At 38.5% G+C, this 20000-nt stretch overlaps 3 protein-coding genes across 3 annotated transcripts in view; 1 reads left to right on the top strand and 2 right to left on the bottom strand.

Annotated features, from left to right (window-relative positions):
• Positions 1–9801, bottom strand: part of LOC137979546 (putative deoxyribonuclease TATDN3) — a 23541-nt gene extending 13740 nt beyond the window's left edge. Inside the window, exons 1-4 of the mRNA XM_068826815.1 lie at positions 9678–9801; positions 9440–9472; positions 1023–1096; positions 306–384 (exon numbers count right to left, since the gene is read on the bottom strand). Coding sequence (XP_068682916.1) covers positions 306–384; positions 1023–1096; positions 9440–9472; positions 9678–9767 — 276 coding nt within the window. The 5' untranslated portion in view covers positions 9768–9801. The remainder of the gene's footprint in view (positions 1–305; positions 385–1022; positions 1097–9439; positions 9473–9677) is intronic.
• Positions 1193–7764, bottom strand: LOC137979973 (uncharacterized). The gene is made up of 5 exons (XM_068827296.1): positions 6612–7764; positions 5661–6167; positions 4613–5344; positions 3782–4066; positions 1193–2340 (listed from the first exon to the last, which is right to left on the bottom strand). The coding sequence occupies exons 1-5, from the start codon at positions 7191–7193 to the stop codon at positions 1600–1602; spliced, it is 2847 nt and encodes a 948-aa protein (XP_068683397.1). The 5' UTR covers positions 7194–7764; the 3' UTR covers positions 1193–1599.
• A 5858-nt stretch (positions 9802–15659) lies between the features above and the next one.
• The window catches only part of LOC137978565 (tubulin alpha-1 chain-like), a 6523-nt gene continuing 2182 nt past the window's right edge, over positions 15660–20000 (top strand). Inside the window, exons 1-2 of the mRNA XM_068825554.1 lie at positions 15660–15800; positions 16095–16317. Coding sequence (XP_068681655.1) covers positions 15798–15800; positions 16095–16317 — 226 coding nt within the window. The 5' untranslated portion in view covers positions 15660–15797. The remainder of the gene's footprint in view (positions 15801–16094; positions 16318–20000) is intronic.

Here is a 20000-nt window from a genome sequence, read left to right as displayed (position 1 = left end):
TTCGGTCTAACCCAAGATGCAAATTGGTTGAAGATGATAATTATTACTAGAAACATTACCTGCTGCTGACTTGCATGTGGTTAATGATTTGGACATGAGCACAATTTTGTAATGTATACTGTATGTTGTGTTTCAAATAATTCCTTGTTTTAAAATTCTCAGGAAAATCATCCTTGACAACCAGTTTCATTCTTCTTGTGATGAGATTATATATCAGTTTCATTCTTCTTGTGATGAGATTATATATCACGTCAGCATTTGTTACAAACTGTTATAAATCAATTGTTTATGATCAAATAACCTACTTCAAGATTGGCACTTCGATCAGGGCATAGGCTTTGGACTGGATGAACACCAAGGCATGGAGCAACAAAATCTGGATACCTGAAAAAATATTTTCTTTTGAAACAGACATTTCTTTTTCTGTAGGCAAGTTTGTCATTACTTTTTTTTACTCTAATAATTAGACATTTTGACAGCAATTGCCTTCAAATGATCACAACATTTTGCAGTATTTAGTTAAATACTTCTAAGGAGGATTGTGCAGAATTTCCAGGTAAAGAGATGAAACTACCGAATTACCCGTACTTGGTTAAAATTTCTACAGTGATCAACCACTAACATACTTTACAGTAGGATATTACAGAGTTGGCAATAGCATAAGTGTGTGAGTGGTAGATTTTGGTCTAAAAATTTATTGCAGTACCTCCAATAGACCTTTTCGGCTTGTACATTTTGTTTTCCCAATACAGATCATGTGATAATACTCTGGAGGTTTGGTCTTTTGTTTTGTTCATTAAAATGAGGGCATGCAAGCATGAATATGCCTGCATGCACTCTTTTTAATGAACAAAACAAAGGACCAAGCCTCCTGAGTATTATCACATGATCTGTATTGGGAAAACAAAATGTACAAGCCGAAAAGGTCTATTAGCGACTTTTTTCTGCTTATCAGTTCACAAGGTTAGGCAAGTACGGAAATTTAGTAGGAGTTTGGGAGGAAATAGATGATCAAATCTAACCTGTTGTGAAGGTCAATCATTGCATCAAACTCTGCCCTTGTTTCTGTAACACCTACCACAGCCTTGACACCCACCTGAAAACAAAAAGATGATTATTCTGGCCTGAATGGCTGCCCTGAAGAAATAAAAGTAACTGTCACTTCCCTAGTTGCAACAGCCTTACCACTAATTCTAATTCTTTTCTTGAATACAGCTGAAAATGCACGGAAAATACTGAAGAAATGTTGATAACTGTGACATGTCCCTGTTGTTGTTTTTGGCAGCCATTTAACATGGTTAACTGATATACAACAGAAGAAGCTTGACATTTCTGCACTATGTACATGTACTAGATTTCATCCATTTCCAATACATGTACATCCAATCTCAGTTGGATTGTTTATATCCTACACAATCTAAGTCGGGTCAAGTTCTTTTCACGAGTCCATGGAAGTCAGGTCGTATGAAAGACAAAGAAGTAAACCTTCCTTGTTCTTAAAGCAGGCATACGAACATGACAGTTTCTGTACCATCCGAGTCGGGTTACCCTGGGTGCCAGAGACTTTTCTAGCACGGTTTCCGGTTTTCAGTCAAGTCTTTATAGTGACCCGCGCGATAATATGCATGAAGTGTAGAAAAACAATTGCAAGGCAGCAAAAGCATACTTGGTATGTTTGTATGCTCTGAATATCAAGAGCATGAACTTCCAGCATCTTAAGATGCGATCACCATCCCCCTCCTTTATTGCATCATCAACATTGTAAAGCAGCATACCAAAATTGAGACGAGCACAGGCATAATTGTATCGTGCATCAACAGGTTTGTGTTCAGTGAGAGGTTGCATAGAGTCACTTGACTCCTCTGGAGATGCCAATTCGCTGCTAAAAGAGTGAATGTTATTTTCATGTGAATTCCTTGCTTTGGCATATCTGTACTCTTTGTTACAGACCCTGCAGTAAAACCTTTTTGGTCTGTTCAATTCAATGAGTTCATTTTGAAGAGTTGCATGAAACTGTTCTTGGTCATCAATAACAGCTTTCTTCTGTATATCTTTAACCTGCTTGTGAAGCCAGATTCTTCGTGTACTTTGGCTACCATCCAAAATTGAGGGAGGTATGAAGTTTCCAGCAGGCTCCTCAAGGTTAGTCATTCCAAAGTGCTTCATGGTAGCAGCTGTGATGAATGCGTCTGTTTCAAGCTTCACATAGGTCTTACAATGGTTGAAGTTGTCAAGGACATTTGATGTTTTAGCATTCACTTGGTTGATGACATTCATGTTGCTGCACATAGTACCAACATCATTTGCAGAAGAGGGATTGAAAAACACATCATACAGTACCTAGGGGTAGGAAAAGAATACCGTATTAACCCGTGTATAAGTCGATCCCATGTATAAGTCGACCCCCCATTTTTGATGGCAAAAAACACAATTTCTTAATTTCTTTGTTAAATGTTCATGGGACACTAAATCTTGTATTCTTCAATTTCTGGAAATGTGGATACACAAAAAAATCAGGGCCTCAAGCGCTTAATAGTTTTGTTGTTCAGCAGCTGTTGTATATGCGGGCCTTTTGGCATTTTGTCCTTGAGTTTCGAAAAAGTTCTCAGAAAATCGAACATGTAAACCTCAAACTCACCTCTTTTGTTGTTTAAGGATAAAGGGCTTTAGAGGATAAGCACAATGCAACATCACAGAAGTAGGAGTCAAGCTTTGAAATAACTTGCGAACGATGCAAAAATGTGCAAAGTTTAATTGGTCCTTGACTTATAATTTCTCAAATGACAAACAAAACAAAACAAAACTCATAAACCAAACAATACGAAGTTTGCAAACGAATTTAAATCTACCAGGTTTGTGTAAAGAATAAAAAACATTCATTACCAACCAGCATTTTCACGCAACACGAGTGAACGATGCTTGCACGCAAACACGAGGTATTGCACCAGGTTACTAAGCCGTTGAACGATCGTGTTTTGTTTGAAGAAACAGAAATGCCTTTTAGAACTTTCCGCCTTTGGAAAACGGAAATTTCCAGTGTTTGTTTCATATTTGTGCTTGTGAGTATCTTCAACATTTAGAGTTGGACAAATCCTTTTTCATTTCAACTGGAATTGCTTAGAAATGTAATTACTTTGTTTTAAGGACACGACCCCACAAGCTTTTTAGCTTCAACTCCTATCGTGTATAAATAAAGATTCTATTCTATTCTATTCTATTCTACATTCGTTTTGAAGTCTTTTGTCATTCATTTTGAAGTTTTTTTTCGTCGGCTTTTGTCCACTGCGTTCGTTATGCCCAAGACAACATTATCATGTTAAATTTGAATAAATTACTTAGCTGGAACTTGGCTCAAAATCTTTGACCCGTGTATAAGTCGAGGGCGATTTTTGGAGCTTCTTTTGAAGCCATAAAAGGTCGACTTATAAACGGGTAAATACGGTAGTATTATTTCTTGACATCAACACTTTTTCCAGTAATAAACAAATATGATTTCATTTATGAAACTTGTATTAAGTATTTGTTAGTGCAAAGTGGACAAGAATGACAAGAACAAGGGAGTGTATTTAAAAAGAAAAAGAAATGTCCATATGCAAATAAATTATACTCAAGTATGACTCTATGTGGGAAGGTTAACAACTCCATTCTCATGATCCACTAAGAAAGAAGCCCCAATTTGTTTTCATGGATTGTTTGCATCATCTAAGGTTAATTTATTCTTCCAAATGATTCTGGTTTATTTCTTATCTCCCTATAAGATTTAAGTCAACAACAAACCCACCTGGTAAAGAACTCTTCCTGCATGCCAATCTTCTACCTTTGGGACAAGCCCCTCCAATCTTTCAAACTCTGTGTCACCATCAGCTCTACCTTGTCTAGCATTCCGCGCACGCTCTTCAGTCAACTGGTCACCACCAAAGAAAACCTTCTGGAGCACTTCAATTTCCAGGTTACCAGAGCCATCAGTTCTTTTCATGACTGGAACATACCTTTGATGTAGCTCTGTTAATATGTCAATCATGTCATCATTTGTGTTTTCATTCTTAAAGAGCAATCCTAGTGGTGCCTTAAAAGAAGGTAGGACAGATAATAAACGACTAGGCAGTTAAATAGATTTGTATTTTTAAGGCTGTCTTAAGGTCACAAAACTGAAGCTTGAAAAAAAAGTTGAGATGAAGTAATGGCATAGTTGGATTGATGTCACTGCCTACTTGGCAAGTCATTGATTAATTCTATAATCACTGTGAAACTAAGTTTTAAAGAAAGGAATAATGTTTGACTAAAAAAATTATGAGATACAGTGCAAATTGCAAATACTGAACACTTACTTCCACAGAGTACAAATATTGAGACATTGGTATCAAACAAAAAGGTTAAGTATAACTAAACTTAAATTGATTTTGTAAAGTTCAAAAGCCAGTGGCAAGAAGAAACCATCCCTAACAGCAGTGAAATAAAATAGCGGTCTTTATGCAGTGTCACTGCTTCCAAATATTATAATAATAATAATAATAATAATAATAATAATAAGGAACAAAAATTCAATGAGGCATCCGTCTTAAGGGAATTTCAACCACGACAGTTTGCATAACTGGTTAAAAATGGCAGTTACCTGTTCAGATTTCTGTTTCGTAACATTAGAGTATTTGTGGGGAAGATGCCTGATTACAACATCTTTGAAAACCTTCAATGCAGGAATCCTGTCACAAATTACCCGTGCAAATAGGGGAATGAAGTCATAAAGTAGCTCTTCATTATCTTGATACGATGGCAAGATTTCCCAGTTCTCCACTTGATCAACTAATTTGATTGATCCCTTTTCAGACAATCCAGCACCACTCACTCTGTCCTTCACGGCATTCAGATGAAACCAATGAATGCTTTTCTTAGGTTTGTCACTAGCCTGATGTCTGACTTTAATCATAAGATCGACATTATCTCCAATGATTTGATAACCCAGTGGTCTCGCTGAGTCAGACTGCTTCATTAGCATTGACAGTGTCTCAATACTTGTGTTGCTAACAAGCTCTGTCTGTGTAGTTTTCTTGATCAGGTTTTTGACTTCCGAATAAATGTTTTCATCAAATATAAAATGTTTTTGTTGCCCAAGCTTGTCTTCAACTGCCTTTTTAAGGTTCCTGTCATTTGTGGGCTCAACTGTGGGAACTGCTTCTTCAACACACGCCTTTATCGTTGCTAGTGTGACTGTAAACCTTTTGTGGTGCTCTTGCTGAACCTTCCAGTTTAGGACTTTCTCATCAAACCTTTTCCCCATTTGTTCTATTTTCTCGATTACCGATGTATGGCCAACTGTCACACCCCACTTGACACCACGGTTGTATACCTAAAAGAAAAAATATCAGTTTTAAATTTTAAGTGAACATTTTCCATTAAGAATTAAAATCCATCACAAAACAATCTGTGGTGGAATGTCTTGCCAAGAGATTGACTTCAACTAATAGTGCACTCATTTTTTTACATGTACAATAATGTCTATCAACTTTATTTGATCAACACAATGAAAGTTCTCGTAACAAATTATTATTTAATTAAAAGTCTGAGTTTTAAACAGGGAAAAATAATTATATGTACTGGTATAGACTGTAGGAATCAGACTTTGTATATGTCCTTAATTCACATCTAGATAATTTTGAACTCACTTGCTTTTTGGCTCCACTGTTCCATAATACTGTAGAAAATCTGTATGCCTGAGCACTCATTTGTGGGCATCTCTTCTTCAGAAGAATGGAGGCTGCCATACTTATCACTGGTGCAGCTGTGTTACTCTCATCATTGGTTTCCTTTTCTCCATTCTGATTTCTTGCTTTACTAATAACAGGCTTTCCAGCAGCAGAAGACAGTATGGTGTAAAGTACAGGAGCTCGCTCAGAAAGTTCAGTGACATGTGCACTCTCTGTGAACTGCTTTAATCCTTCGGGTGTGGTATTGCGCAATATGGAAGGCTTCCTCACAGAACATAAATCTTTGCATTCTTCAATAACAGAGCCGCAAACTTTTTCCAGTAATGCATCTCTAACAACTTTCTTTGAATAGAGAGCATTAACAGCATAGCCATACTCCCCCAAAACAAGTTGTTTAATTGCTTTCCTGTCCACATCATCTTTAGGAAGACGGCGTTTGCTACCACTTGGGTAGTTTATGATGACCTAAATTGACAAAAGAGGGCTTATAAATAATTTTCAACTGTTTGAATCTACAAGACAAGTATACCTATGTGACTTTCTTAGATATCAAAAGATAAAAGCTTTTACTTTAAATTTCCTGTATATAATATTTATTTTGATAGCATTATTTCGTAAATAAATTACAGATCACAGCCAAAACACCCGTTAAGATATTTTTCACCGTCTTGAAACAACAACAGTATAAATGTTAAAAGCCTTAACGTACGCGTGTTTAAATGCAGATATTACTCTGTGTCTGTATTAATCTTAGAAAGCGTAAAGACCATCAGAGACAGCTCTCGAAAAGGGATACTAAGAGGAAAAGGTTAATTTAAAATTGTAAATAACTGGGAAGCTGTGCATCATCGAATCGCCTGTTTCCGCATCGGTCCTGAATGATAGTGATCGATAAAAAGACAAAATTACCTCTATATCTGCAGGATGAAGAGTAAGCTCCATAAGTTCATCTGCAACGTTATTTGGTCTTGAATTGTTGGCAGGATTGGGAGGAATGTCAAGAGCTCTTCTAATATTTTTACCAGAAGATCTGGGCACAACGCTTGTTACAGAACTTGACGGACCCCGCGACTTTTTCACGCCAAAACCAGGTGAACTTGAGCAACGCTTGGATCTCGCCTCCTCTCCTTCCTCCTTCCACAGTGACAAATTTTCAATATATCGAGACTTGAAGGACGACAACTCTTTCAGCGTAACCTCAAAGCGTTCAATGCGCCGAAAGCACTTCTTGCATAGAAAACGCGGCCCAACTGACAGGTTTTCTTCAACATCGAATAACGAAGAAATTCTCCAACAAATACTTAACTTTTTGGCAGTATCCGATGTCAGGCTGTAATAACCACCATTAGCAACACTTGCCCCACAAAGGCGACAAGAAAGGGCAAATTTTGGATTCAAAACTTTCTTTACGGGAGTTATATTGGCTCCCGCGAACGCCATAGAGAATTGACCCCTCTTGACCTTCTGTAATTGGAAACCCATTTCTGACATTTCTTCACGTGCCGGTCCACGTTAGACGTCCATGTGATTGGCATAAATGTAATCCGATAAAAAAGCTCAAAGGTCAACGGGGACGGTAAAAAGCACCGCTCCGTGCCAGAGGTTTTTCTCGCGGCTTCGCCGCTCTTGCCGACACCGAAAATTCCCGCCGCACGCGAGAAAAACCTCTGGTGCCCAGGGTAGAGTCGGGTTGACTTGATGCGTCTTTACGAACGTTGATCCGTCTCATGGAAAGTCAGGTCACAAGTGACAAAGATAACATACGCATAGGGAGGGTAGAAAATTTTGATGGCTCGACTCCCATCTGATTGACTTGAGTTGACCTGTCGATTTGACCCGTCACTGGAAGTCAGGTCAGACCAAAGACAAAGTAATGATATATAAAACTTCCTTGTTCTTGAACCATGGACACAACAATGACAGTTTATATGTCAGCCAAGTTGGGTTGACCCACGCCCTGTTTACGTATGCAATTATTTTTGCTTGCACACGCAAATGACTGAGCCTGAACCATTCCGTGGACAACTATCCATTTTTACCAACATTGATTCGGCTTGCTAAAAGTCAGGTTGCAAGAGAAAAAGATAACTGGAACCTCTGTTGTTTTCTCAAGCCCTGCCAGAATGGAACAGAGACCTTTACATTCTAGGACAAGGACGAGAACGGGTATGAGTTTTAACTGCCCGTTTTTCGCGAAACTACTTGGAAAATTCATAACCCGTACGATTAATCTCACTCTTTATAAGCCGTATAGGTTGCTCAGTTATTCTTATTGTTGGTAAATGAGCCTTTTTGCTGCTCGAAAAATGCCAGAACTGCTACCGTGTTGGTGACTTGTTTTGACAGGACAACATTTTTACAAAACCTCGTACTGAAATGACGATGGTGGCGTTTTTCCCGCCAAAATGACGCTGGTTTGCGCACACTCACTGCTGTCCTATGAGAAAATTTTGTACTCATAGTCGTTCTCGTCCTAGAATCTAAAGCTTGCTATTATAGCTAAGAACGAAACTACTCAAAACTACAGTATTCAAAACTACAGGCCCCAGGGGACTGGTATTAGAAACTGCTGGCCCCAAGTGGTATCATTACATGCCTTCATGCAGGTTTCAAGTTAAAAAGACTTTCCTCTTGTCTCTTTTATTTGTTTTATTCATTGCAATTTAACAGCTAGTTACAAATAAAATCTAACTGAATCAGTCCAGCCATAAGATTTTCTATAACAAGCTCAATGATGCCCGCATTTTGATTGGTTCTCGCCTATGATCGAGAGCGAGTTTCAATCGAGTGTCGTATAACCAAAACCAAAGTAATTACTCAATCAAAAAGGATGGAGACAATCCAGTTAACCAATCAAAACTCAAAGTAATTACATGAAGCCGACACAAAGCACGGGAAAATGTGCATGTGTGAGCCACAATTGGTTTCAGTTCCACTTCTGATTGGTTGAAAAAGTGGCATGAGAACTTTGAACCAATCACTGAGTGAAGTAATGCAGAACCAAGCAATTCACAAATGACTTTCGACCCTGACTGAATTGACAACTGCTCTATTAGAGGAGAGATACACACTTGGCGTCATCATAAAAACTTTTAGGGTGTGTTCGATTGGGAAATCGGATTTAGAATAACCTTAAAATCTGGATCTTCAAAATTAAAAATCAAACAAAATCTGAAAACAGACCAATTTAGAAATAAGGTTAAAATTCAGTCCCAAACAAAAGGCATCATCCTGACGGCTCTGTGGTGCTTTTTGTTTAGGATAATCACTGAATTTTAATATATCGAGAGTGGTCTAGTCAAATCCTTCCTGACATCAATTTCCAATTAGTGAAATCCACAACCAAAAACATTTTCAGATTGTGTGTTCGACTGGAAATCTGAAGATCCAGATTTCAAGATCTAAATCAGATTTCCCAATCAACCGCACCATTAATTCTTTATTATATAAAACAAATAGTACGTCTGTGGATTATCTGTGGGGTAATAGATCACAGAAGACGTCAAAATTTGGTAAGAACATTAGTGAAGTGACACTTTTGTTATTACTACATTTTGACATTATCTGTGATCTATTACTGAACAGACGCATGTCAAATCTGTAATATGTAAAGGGTCCTGACGGGCGCGACAGAATTTTCAACAAAGACGTCGGTCTTGTAATTTTACCTGATCATCATGATAGAGAAGTAGATTGGGACTGAAGTGCATGTACTTTCACAAAACGTAAGAGCCTACCTTCCTCGCCTCTTCAATCACCACGTCAACGTCCTTAAATCAAAAACACAACCGTTTTTATTTCGTCCCAAAGACCTTTGTCAGCGTCATTAAAACTGCAGAATACCCTGTCTAGAATCTAGAATATATACCCGTCAAGTTAATTTGCATCATACATAACCCACTCGAACCGCGGAGCCACCGTTTTTCAGTCAGGGACTCGATGTGGCGGGGTATTCTGCAGTCAACGGACTCTTACCTCGTCAAATTCTTTCGCTGAAATATGCGCGTGGCAGTCTACTAATGATATCCCTTCCTCCACAGCAATTTCGGCAACTGTGACAGCCATGTTGGCATATCAAATAACAGGAGAGAAGACGAATCATGGACTGGACTTCTCTTTAAAAGAACGCGAATCCAACTCAGGATCACCGATGCAAAGAGACATTCAAAGAAGAACTTTGTATCAAAATTGCAATTTTCATTTGGACAAAATCAACATATGTTTTAACCAAATCGGACTCCAACTTTAACTTTCATCTATCTGCACTAAGACTCTTGAATGCGATATGGTGCAAACACGGCTTATTTCAAATTCTGACAAGCTTTTAGGGACCGCTTTTTAGCTTTTAGGGACAAGCTTTTAGGGACCGTTTGAAACTTATGAGTTGGGGGCGGGGGGGAAGGGGGGGTTGGGAGGGATCTTAACTTTTTTTCCTTTAAGTATTATTTCTACCCCCCTGTATTTCAATTTTTGGCACATCTTTAAAAGATTTTAAATTTGAAATCTGATGAGATTGCTTGATGCCTGGACGACCTATGACAGAAGATCAGAAACGAAAGAAGAGAGAACGAGAACGAGAACGACAAAACAGTATACCATTAATAGCTCAAACTTTTCCTGGACACTAAACCGTTTGTTATATTTACAGGGGCACCCAACGACCAATTTGTTGTAAAATGTATTATTATACCCCAGTTAATGAAAATAAATGTTATTAAGGCATTTTCAGGTGTTTTTCAGTGTTGCTGGGAAAACATTATCTGTTCCTTTTTCTCAGCAAGACACTCAAGAAATTTCCCAGCCAGCTAGATAAAATTGGTTGGTTTCCCAGCCAGCTGATGAAATTTATTTCCCAGCCAGGAATTCCGCGCGCTTTCAAATCCCTCGATCCAAAACGACCGAACAAAAGCGACAAAAGAGGGACAAAACAGGTTTTTTCCGCAAGCGCAATCACTCTGACCAGCTGTCGTATGTTTGTGACTACTCTCTGGGAGAGGAAAGGGGTTTTTAATTTTTTTTTAAATTTTTTATTTTTTAGTCGTCCTCAGTCTTCAGAGTTTCTACAGCCAGCTCGGGTTGAAATGCTAGAAAAAGTCAGTAATTCCCAGGCAAAACCTCTATCAATAACATAATTTCCCAGCCAGCTAATCGAAAAGCGCGTATACAAGTAATTTGTTGGAGATTTTGTTTGAAGTCTGTCCTTTCTTGGTTGCCGTATTTTACCGATTCTTGTTCCAAGCCAGGCTGACGTGTTTCAATGAGAAAAAATCAAAATGTGGATGATCTCGTTCTCAGAGATAAAGTGGAATAAAGTACATCAATAAAACTCTTTTTTGACCTTGAACTCACAAAGTCTCCTAACGACCTGTCACGTCACGAGCTAGTACTTCTGTCTCTTCGGAGACCCAGGGGCAGTCAGTTGACAAGAGAGGAGAAAATCATGGGAAAAATCGGGACTTGTGTTTTGCCCATGAATTTTCTCGTCCCGTCTCGACTGACTGCCCCTAGTTCTCCGAGGATGGGTGTAGTCGTAAGTAAAGAAAGAGACACACTCCTCCATTGCTTCCATGTAATGCCACGGTCCTTTATTCACTGAACGATTATCTTATATTGTAATACAAAGATTATTTTACTTCTACTCGGCAACAGTTACAGCTACGCAAAGACCACCCACAAGATTTTGAAAGTTTTGACATGATATGGAAGCTGAGGGAGAAACATTTGCAGAAAGATTTGTCGTTAAGGTATGTATTTTATTTGTTTTACTGTTACCCTTGTGTAAGAAAGGCAAGCCTGATATAGACCCCTGTTGGTTTCCTGGAGGACAAACCCTGACCATGTGTTCCAGTACCCACAACTGACCCAGAACGGTTTTTTGGGAACTCTGTTATTCACACTAGTGTAAAGAGGTCTGTTCAGGCTATTACATGAAGCCTGAAAAACTCTGGTAACCCATTGGTAATAAACACTTAATGACTGGTCCCGAGGGAAACAGTTCATTTTGTTTCCGTATCGTTGATCCAGATCCAGGCAAAGTTTACAGTCGCAGGAAAGAAAAGCAGGATGCAATCAACGGTCTCAATAGCAGCAACACAGAAACAGTGGAATTTCCAAGAGACTGGGGATGTTCACTTGACAAAATGCCTATGTTAACGAGGGTTGAAATGAACAATCATATCACTAAGTCGGGAAAAACCATCGGTAATATCGATCATCACACTGTTCCAACAGGTTTAATCAGGGCGAGACGTTTTCTAGACGTTTTCTCTTTAAAGGGGCTAGGTCACGCGATTTTAGGTAATTTTGTTTAATTTTGTTAATTATGAGCTCTAAACGTCAAATTGGCAGAGCAAGTCTTTCATTTGCAAAATCACGGCCATATAACAACTGAGAATGATTTTCCAGCTTTGTAAATGATATTTTGATATAGACTGATATAAATTTGAAAAAAGGTGGGCCGACGTTTTTCAAATTTACCCAAATTTCATCCATTTTAATCCTCTCCAGTTTTGTCCATCCATGTCCCTTCTTGGCTTCCCTGTGTTTTGTTAGAGTTCTCCTATAGTTTTGAACAGTTATTTTGATATTTTAGTTAATTCTATGACCATTCGATCAGTGCTGAAATTGCCTAAAATTGCGTGACCTAGCCCTTTAAAGAGATTGAATGCGCTATATTGAGTTTACGATACTTTCTATTAAAGGATTTCAATTTTTATCTGCGAAAAGCAAGTTTGTGTCATCGGCAAACAGGAAGAAATCAAATTTTTTTGAAGAGGTTTGGATATCATTGATACTGATACAATAGGAATAGAAATGGCCCGCGAAGACCGAGCCTTGGGGTACGCCACAGACTACCTTTTCTTTTTTTGAAAAATTTCCACCTGCTTGCTTTGTCTGACATCGTGCGGAAAGATACGAGCGAAACCAGTTGTTGACAATAATGATTCAGTTTATGAAGCAATATTTCGTGGTCAACAGTATCGAAAGCCTTTTTTAAGTCAACAAATATACCGCATGAAAAAAGTTTCGTATCCATGTTTGTTTGTACAAGGAAGGATTACGTTTTGCAAATGTTGGCCGTGTAGCACTTATATATGAACAGACTTAACTGATTAGAGTGTAATGTGAAGTGCTAAGTTTCCACCCCATATGAGCCATGTGAGCGTTAGCCCTACTGATGGAAATGGGCCCACACAAGGACAGAGAAAAACTTTGACCAGGGTGTATTTTGTTTGTATTTTGTTAACAATGTCTAAAAGTGCATGTTCAGTGGAGTAACTTTCGCGAAATCCATATTGTGATGAGCATAATATATCGTGCTTTGTAACAAACGCTTTCACTCTATTACACATCAATTTCTCAAACAGTCTCTTAACCATGATTACAGAGTAGTAAAATTCAGATTGGCCTATAGTTTCCGCATTCAAGTTCATCACCGCTTTTATAAATGGAGATTATTTTAGCGTGCTTCAGTTTGCTGGGAAACATGCCGGTTTCAATCGATAAATTCATTGTTTTTGCTAGAGGTTTGGATGTAACTGTACAGGCGTATTTAAGGATACGTAGTGCCGGAAATGAATATAGCCCGTGTGCTTTATTAACAGGGAGAGACAAAATCTCATTTCTGATTTTCTCACGGCGTAATTGGGTCGAAAAGAAATGACGAAGAGGGTGTCTGATGGACCTTGGCGGTGATATTCATGGAAACGCTGTCTACACTGTGGTATTGCAGATGCCAGTTTATGCCAAATCGTAGCAAAATGTGTGTTGAGCACATCTGAAATCTCTTGTGCATTTGTTGTCACAACTTTGTTAGCTGGACATCTGATAGAGGAGATTGCACATTTTTTATTCCTTCTACGATTAATTAGACTATTGATGCCTTCCCAACTTTTCTTTATGTTATCAGATTGTTAGAGAAAAAATTGTGAAAGTAAAGTTTTTTGCTCGATCTAGTTAATGTCGAGATTTTATTCCTATAGAGCTTATATTTCTCGTTTTCTCCGGAGGAGTAAAAGTGATTCTTCTTTCTTATAGAATTTAGTATTCCTTTAGTTATCCAGGGTTTTAACATCTGTCTAGCTTTACGTCGTGTAGTAGTTTTAGTTTTCATGTATGAGGAGACAGCGACAAATTCCAAACGTGAGTAACGACAGGTGTGAGCCGTTTTCTTTACATCAACTAAAGTGTTCCACACACACCGCTCAAATATTTCCGGGGGCTTTACACTGTCCGGGATATCCATATCAATAGGTTTGACGTAGCTGTCATCATAGCACAGGTTGGCGAAGTAGTCGTTCAGACGAACGAGAAAGTTGTTGTCCAAATTTATCGACGATGACCAATCACCGCTACCAATGACAGCCGGTTTTCTGTTCTCAATTCTAAAAGCTGCTCGCGTCAGCTCACGACTCACGATCTCCTATTCACAAAAACTACAAAAACTGTACACAAACGGTTTAATGGTCACTTAAATCCGTTTGTGTTGGCCTGTAGCTTCACTCACGCGTGCACTCGAATGAGCGGGTTTATTATAGAGATTAGTTCTATCGTTATCTGGTAACGCTGAATGGGAAGATTTCACCGTCCCGTTTTTTTCAAAAAAGACAATATATGTTGATTTTAAGGCTCAAAGAAATGCCTTATATCGTTGCCATGGTAACGTTATTTTGGAGGAAAATGTGATGTGAGAAATCTATGATGGGTACTTAATAAGCTTTAATACCCTGGCCAAATTTTGTCTTGATATGATTACCCTAACTGTATCTAAAAACAGTATATGTTTATTTGTTTGAAAAAAAGAGAAACTATTTCGAGCTTCCTTAAATAAAGACAGGCGTTCCTTGTTGTTTAATGAAATATGGGACTTAGTCCTCAGCATACACTTGACTATTAAAGGGCGACATTACATATCTCAGCAGAATGAAGCGTTTTTGCGTAGAATTTGCATCCCACTTTTCACGTCAATGGTTACTGAACAATTGGTCTGGCATTGTAAGATATGCATGGGAAATGATTCCTGTCTGTGTGTGACCGACTTATTCACGACCCGCGGGTGTGTGACACACGTGGAATGCGTGTTTCACGGTTTCGCTGGTAACTGGAGGTCAGTTTTAAAAACTTTTTGTACTACTAGTATAAAGCCTGGTAACCTGCGATCAGGCTATTTTCGGGGGAGGGGAGGGGGGGGGGTCGCTACTTTCGGGAGGTCGCTACTTTCGGAATTTACTAGCGGCCACAAAAAATTGACGTTGATTTCGGGGATCGCTACTTTCGGGGGTCGTTACTATCGGGACTTTACGGTAACACAATTTTTAATGGAAACGAGTGTCTGAGATGATTTGTTTCCTATAGGCGACACACTATTGTTCGCCTTGAAACACGTTCAATCAGACTTGAAGTAGGTGCACTCCTTTTTCTCCTCGCTTCACGAAGGATTAGTGGTACGCCTGTCTGCGATCGCTTAAACATTTGCCTCCTGCGTCGATCGTCTGCGATAAGACCGTCGCAGACAGCTACCGATCGTCGCAGACCGTTAAAGATCATATGGAAACCAGGCTTTACGAAAATTACCACAGAGCAGCGTGCATCGTGTTCTCCTCCTGTTCACGCGCGACTCCAACGCAGGGCAGTTTCAAGCATGTCACACCCAATAGGATCCTCATGCGTGACGTCACGTTGTCATGACAGCAAAATATTTGGTTCACCACTAGTCTGTCGTCGTCATCAAGCAAGATTCCCTGATTGCGAAACGCTATCGTTATGGCCATTGAAGCCTAGGGTGAATTCCTTGTTGAAGAAGTGTGCTTTTAGGCGATGATGTTAAAAGAAAAATTAGAATCTCAAGGTAGTTCAGCCTTACAAAGGTTGCTTAATTAATACATGGAATGTGAGAGCCATTACGGAAAGATGATTAAAATAGCAACATGTCAATCAACATATTGTTGTTATGGTTACTTAAGTTGAAGGTATAAAATACGAGGGTTACTGCGAAACAAACGTTGTTCCGAGTCTTCAAGTGAAAGCCGTTACCTTTCGAAAGGAGACTTCAAACATACTTTTTAAGCCGCTGTATAGCTAAAATTATACATCAAAATGGTAGGTGAATGGCTTTTAATTTTTGATTGAAACAAGTGTGAGCGAACAGAAAATTGCACGCTTTGTTTGTACTTGTATAGACCGCGTCACTTTTAAACTTTCGTAAATTCGTCTCCTTATCTATTCGAACATAGTCCCTCCACTAACTATGATTCGAGTTCGCCTGAATGTTTTCAAAGATATCCCTTGTTTAAGAAAACTTTCAGAAAGAGGACCCCGCTAGGATAATGGTGAGACAGTTACGAGTTTTCTGTTAATTATAATTTATGTCTTCTAAATTTTGTGTCGCAACAGCGTGAATGTATCTCCGTCCATGTTGGCCAAGCAGGAGTTCAGATTGGAAACGCTTGTTGGGAGTTGTACTGTTTGGAACATGGAATTCAACCTGATGGCCAGATGCCGAGCGACAAGACCATCGGCGGTGGAGATGATTCGTTCAACACGTTTTTCAGCGAAACTGGAGCGGGAAAACATGTGCCTCGCGCCGTGTTCGTTGACCTAGAACCAACCGTCGTTGGTGAGTTAGACAGTTAGATTAAAAAGAATTTTTGTTTCTTCGAAAATCCTACCTCTTAACATCGTTGATATGTTTTTATACTAAACCTGAACTATGTGTTTGAAAGCAAATCTTGTAAGAACCAAGTCATATTTTTGCATGCATGTGAAATGCAAGAGCGTGGAGTGTTCACGCGCGGCTTTCCACGTTCTCATCTGTAAATTATAACGATAAAGTTCCATTACGATCGACACTAAATCTTCTCCAGTTCAAACTCAAAGTTAATCATTCACCTTCCTAAGGGCACCCAACGAGCAAATTAAGCCAAAAGCCTTTGCGAGACATTTCTAGGCTCCTTGTAATGTATAAAGACTGTCTAAAGAGCTGTTTTTATTACCTAGATAAATTTGATTTGTTCTGAAATCTTAGCTGAAAATTGAAGTGTCCGAACATTTTAGGGAATGACATCTTCATTTCGGAAATTGCAAGCTGAACGTGGCCTTCTAAGAACTTTCCATCGAACCTTAGTGCGTCATTGCGTCCTGGGAGGCGCTCGTTTTCCTTTTGGACGCATAGAATATGGAACAAAGGGTCCAGTTGGACGTAGGAAAAAAATCGAATGTTTATGCAAATTATAAACGCCAGGAAAAACATGCGAACGGTGTATTTCGCAAGGGAATTGAACATTCCCATTTCTCACAACTTAAATTTCAAGTTAAGCTGTTATTTAAGGGATTTTTGTAGTTGAATGATTTCATTTTGTCAATGACTATGTCCAGCTTGAGGAGTTTTAAAAGTTTTAAATTCCTGCGTGTTATGATCTGAGCTGCTTTTTTTAGGCGAGACAATTCTTGTTTTGCAAATTATGCAACTTTTTCGGAGTTAGTGTTAAAAATAAAGTGTTGAAACATGAAACTTGAATGTATTCAGTCGCTTGATTATTAACATTGGCCATGGCGAAATCACGGCCGCACGGGCCGACGATGAACTGTGTATCGATCACCTAGATTTGGTTACTCTTTTGTTCCTAAATTACACCTCAAGTGTTGCTAAAATAAATGATATCCTTCTTTTTTACGGAAAACTGAGATTAAGATCTGTTTTTTTAATTGCTGTGGAGATCAAGAACATTTATCAACTGGAGCTAACATTTCCTACAGCGTTTAACTCCTCGAGGCGTTTTCGGGATGTGGTCGATGGGTAGAGTAAATTTAATGCAAAATTTTCACTTATATATATTCCCGGTCGATGGAGCTTCGACAGCCCATACATTTTGGTCGATGAATCAACGGGCATAAACAGTTTCAAAGAAATTGATCATTTTATTTTAAGTACATATTCGAGGGGAGGGATAAGACTTTATTTTTGTGCAATTTAGAAATCTGAAAGGGTACTGCAGCAGCAATTAAGAGACAATAGATCGAATATTAATTCTTGAATATTAAGAAGAAGAAGAAGAATGGTTTATTTAATACCTTAATGGCAGCATAAACTGAATTGCTAAGGTTTACAATGTATAGAAGGGGGAAATATATGAATATAATAACCAAAAAACACTTACATGCTTAGAATAAAAATCCTACACTACAAATATAAATCTTAAGTCTTAATTAGCTGGACCCCCAAAATGTTTAAGTGCCACAGATTGCATAAATATCCCTTAATGTTTTCAGACTACTTCTACTTTTCCCTGGTTGCAAAACTTTTAGTGATCTTTTAGTAAGGAAATCTATAGCTGTTTGGCAACTTAGAACCGAAATACTTAGAACAGTTTCACTCTCCCAAACACATATTTCATCGAAGGTTATTGTTGGGTGCCCCTGCTTCCTCCAATTTAATGAAATGAAAGATTTATGTAATATGACTTCTTTCGGATTTAAGCTGAAACAAAAGAGTCGGTTGCTTCTCGATTCATGGCCATTATAAAAATGCAAAGGCGTTCAGCCATATCTCTTCAGCATCCCAAGGCGTGTCATAATTTTGAGGCTCAAGTGAGTAACGAAAAAAAAAAATCAAAGGAAAGGCGTTAAGTTTATATGTAAATGTGTTTGTCAATGTTTAATAGAAACATGCAAATCTAAAGTTTGTTGGAATTTTCCATTTTCATTTTTTTCCCTTGAAAATTTACTTGTAGTTTGTGTTTAGAATTAATACTAAGTTATTCGATTCCGTCGAAACACACGTGATTGGAGTGGTTAATTGAAATTTTTGCAGCTGTGTCATGTTGAATTTCGGCAGTTTAGTTCTTCTGGCCAAAATTTCTTATAATGGGGCCGCCACAGTTGAACTTCATTGTTTCGCTAAAAATGTCGTTCAGACCTAGGGAATGTTTCCTGTCTTTAATTTTCATGAGTGGTGTACTCCAGGAGCAGTCTTGGCTCAGATGGCTAGTGCGCGGCTTTCAGAGCGAGAGGTCCCCGGTTCAATCCTCGGTGACTTCAACGTCCGTTTCGACTTTCCTCTGATCCGTGTACATGTAGCTATAGCTTTAAATATCCGTAAAATGGAGCACTGACAGAGGGAGGGGGGTAAAGGGTGCACCGTCGGCTTCCATTGATACCAACCTCATAGCTGAAGGATCTACCGACGTTAAATAAAGTGACTTTACCTTTTTTACCTTTACCTACATTAAATTTTAACGTCAAGCTTAGATATTTGGGTTTCAGTTGTTCTGTTCCTCTAAACAAGAATTCACCTCGCAAAATTGAGCAACATTGTAGGAGGAATCCTATCAAGTATAATTTACTGGCGTTTGGAGGTAAAAAATATCTGGTGTTGCTGTCGGGAACTAAATTCCTTCTGGCCCCAGTTGTTATAAAGGTGGATAACGCTATCCACCAGATCAATCACTATCCATTGGATAGTGCAATTAATTTTGTTATTACTTATCCACTGGATAGTGATTTATTCATCGGATAGCACTATCCATTGTTTGAACAACTGGGGCCTGGAAAACACAGTGTCAATGCAGCAGGGATAATCAACTGGTGGATCATGGATGAGAATTTTGGCTACAACATCCATTGTTCAAACCACATACATGTAGAACTTAAATCAATATGTCATTTTGCGGTCGGAAGAAGAAAAAACTTGATTGGAAACTCGGCTGCCCCTTCAGCTTAATTAAAGAATTTTAGATTTCAATTGACAGTGTCCCCAATTAGTGCTTCAGCGCTAGAAGACTACGGTATACACTTAGGGTGCATTCTATTGACCCTATTCGGATTAAGAATATGTGGAGTGATTATTTAAAACGGCATGTTTGGCATTTTGAAGCAACAAGGATAGGAAAGATATGTTTAAAATAGCATTTTAACAGGTGTTTGACAATTTTAATGTGAATTTCCTTAAAAACAAAGGATTGCTAACTTCTATTCCATGTATTCCTATTCTGGAATACGGTCGATCGAACGCACCCTTAAATAAAGTTCCTTTCCTTTCCTTTTTTTTTTTTCTTTCTGCAGGAACTCGTCGGGTCTTACCACACTAGTTGTGGGACAAACAGCATTTAGTTTTCCAGACCTTGAAATTCCTGTATTTGATTATAAAACTGTTAAATTGCAATAGAAGCCTTTCGGTGAGTGAACTGTCACAGGCTTTGAAGGTGCTAGGTTTTTAAGGCTGTTGATACCCCAACCTTTTCTTTAGAAACAACAATAGAGAAAACTAATAATAACAACAATAAGTAAATAAACCTATATAGC

This window comes from Montipora foliosa, chromosome 12 (assembly GCF_036669935.1).
Source record: "Montipora foliosa isolate CH-2021 chromosome 12, ASM3666993v2, whole genome shotgun sequence".
Classification (NCBI taxonomy): domain Eukaryota; kingdom Metazoa; phylum Cnidaria; class Anthozoa; order Scleractinia; family Acroporidae; genus Montipora; species Montipora foliosa.
Note: the sequence above shows the minus strand (reverse complement) of the source record. Positions and strands in the feature narration are given on the sequence as shown.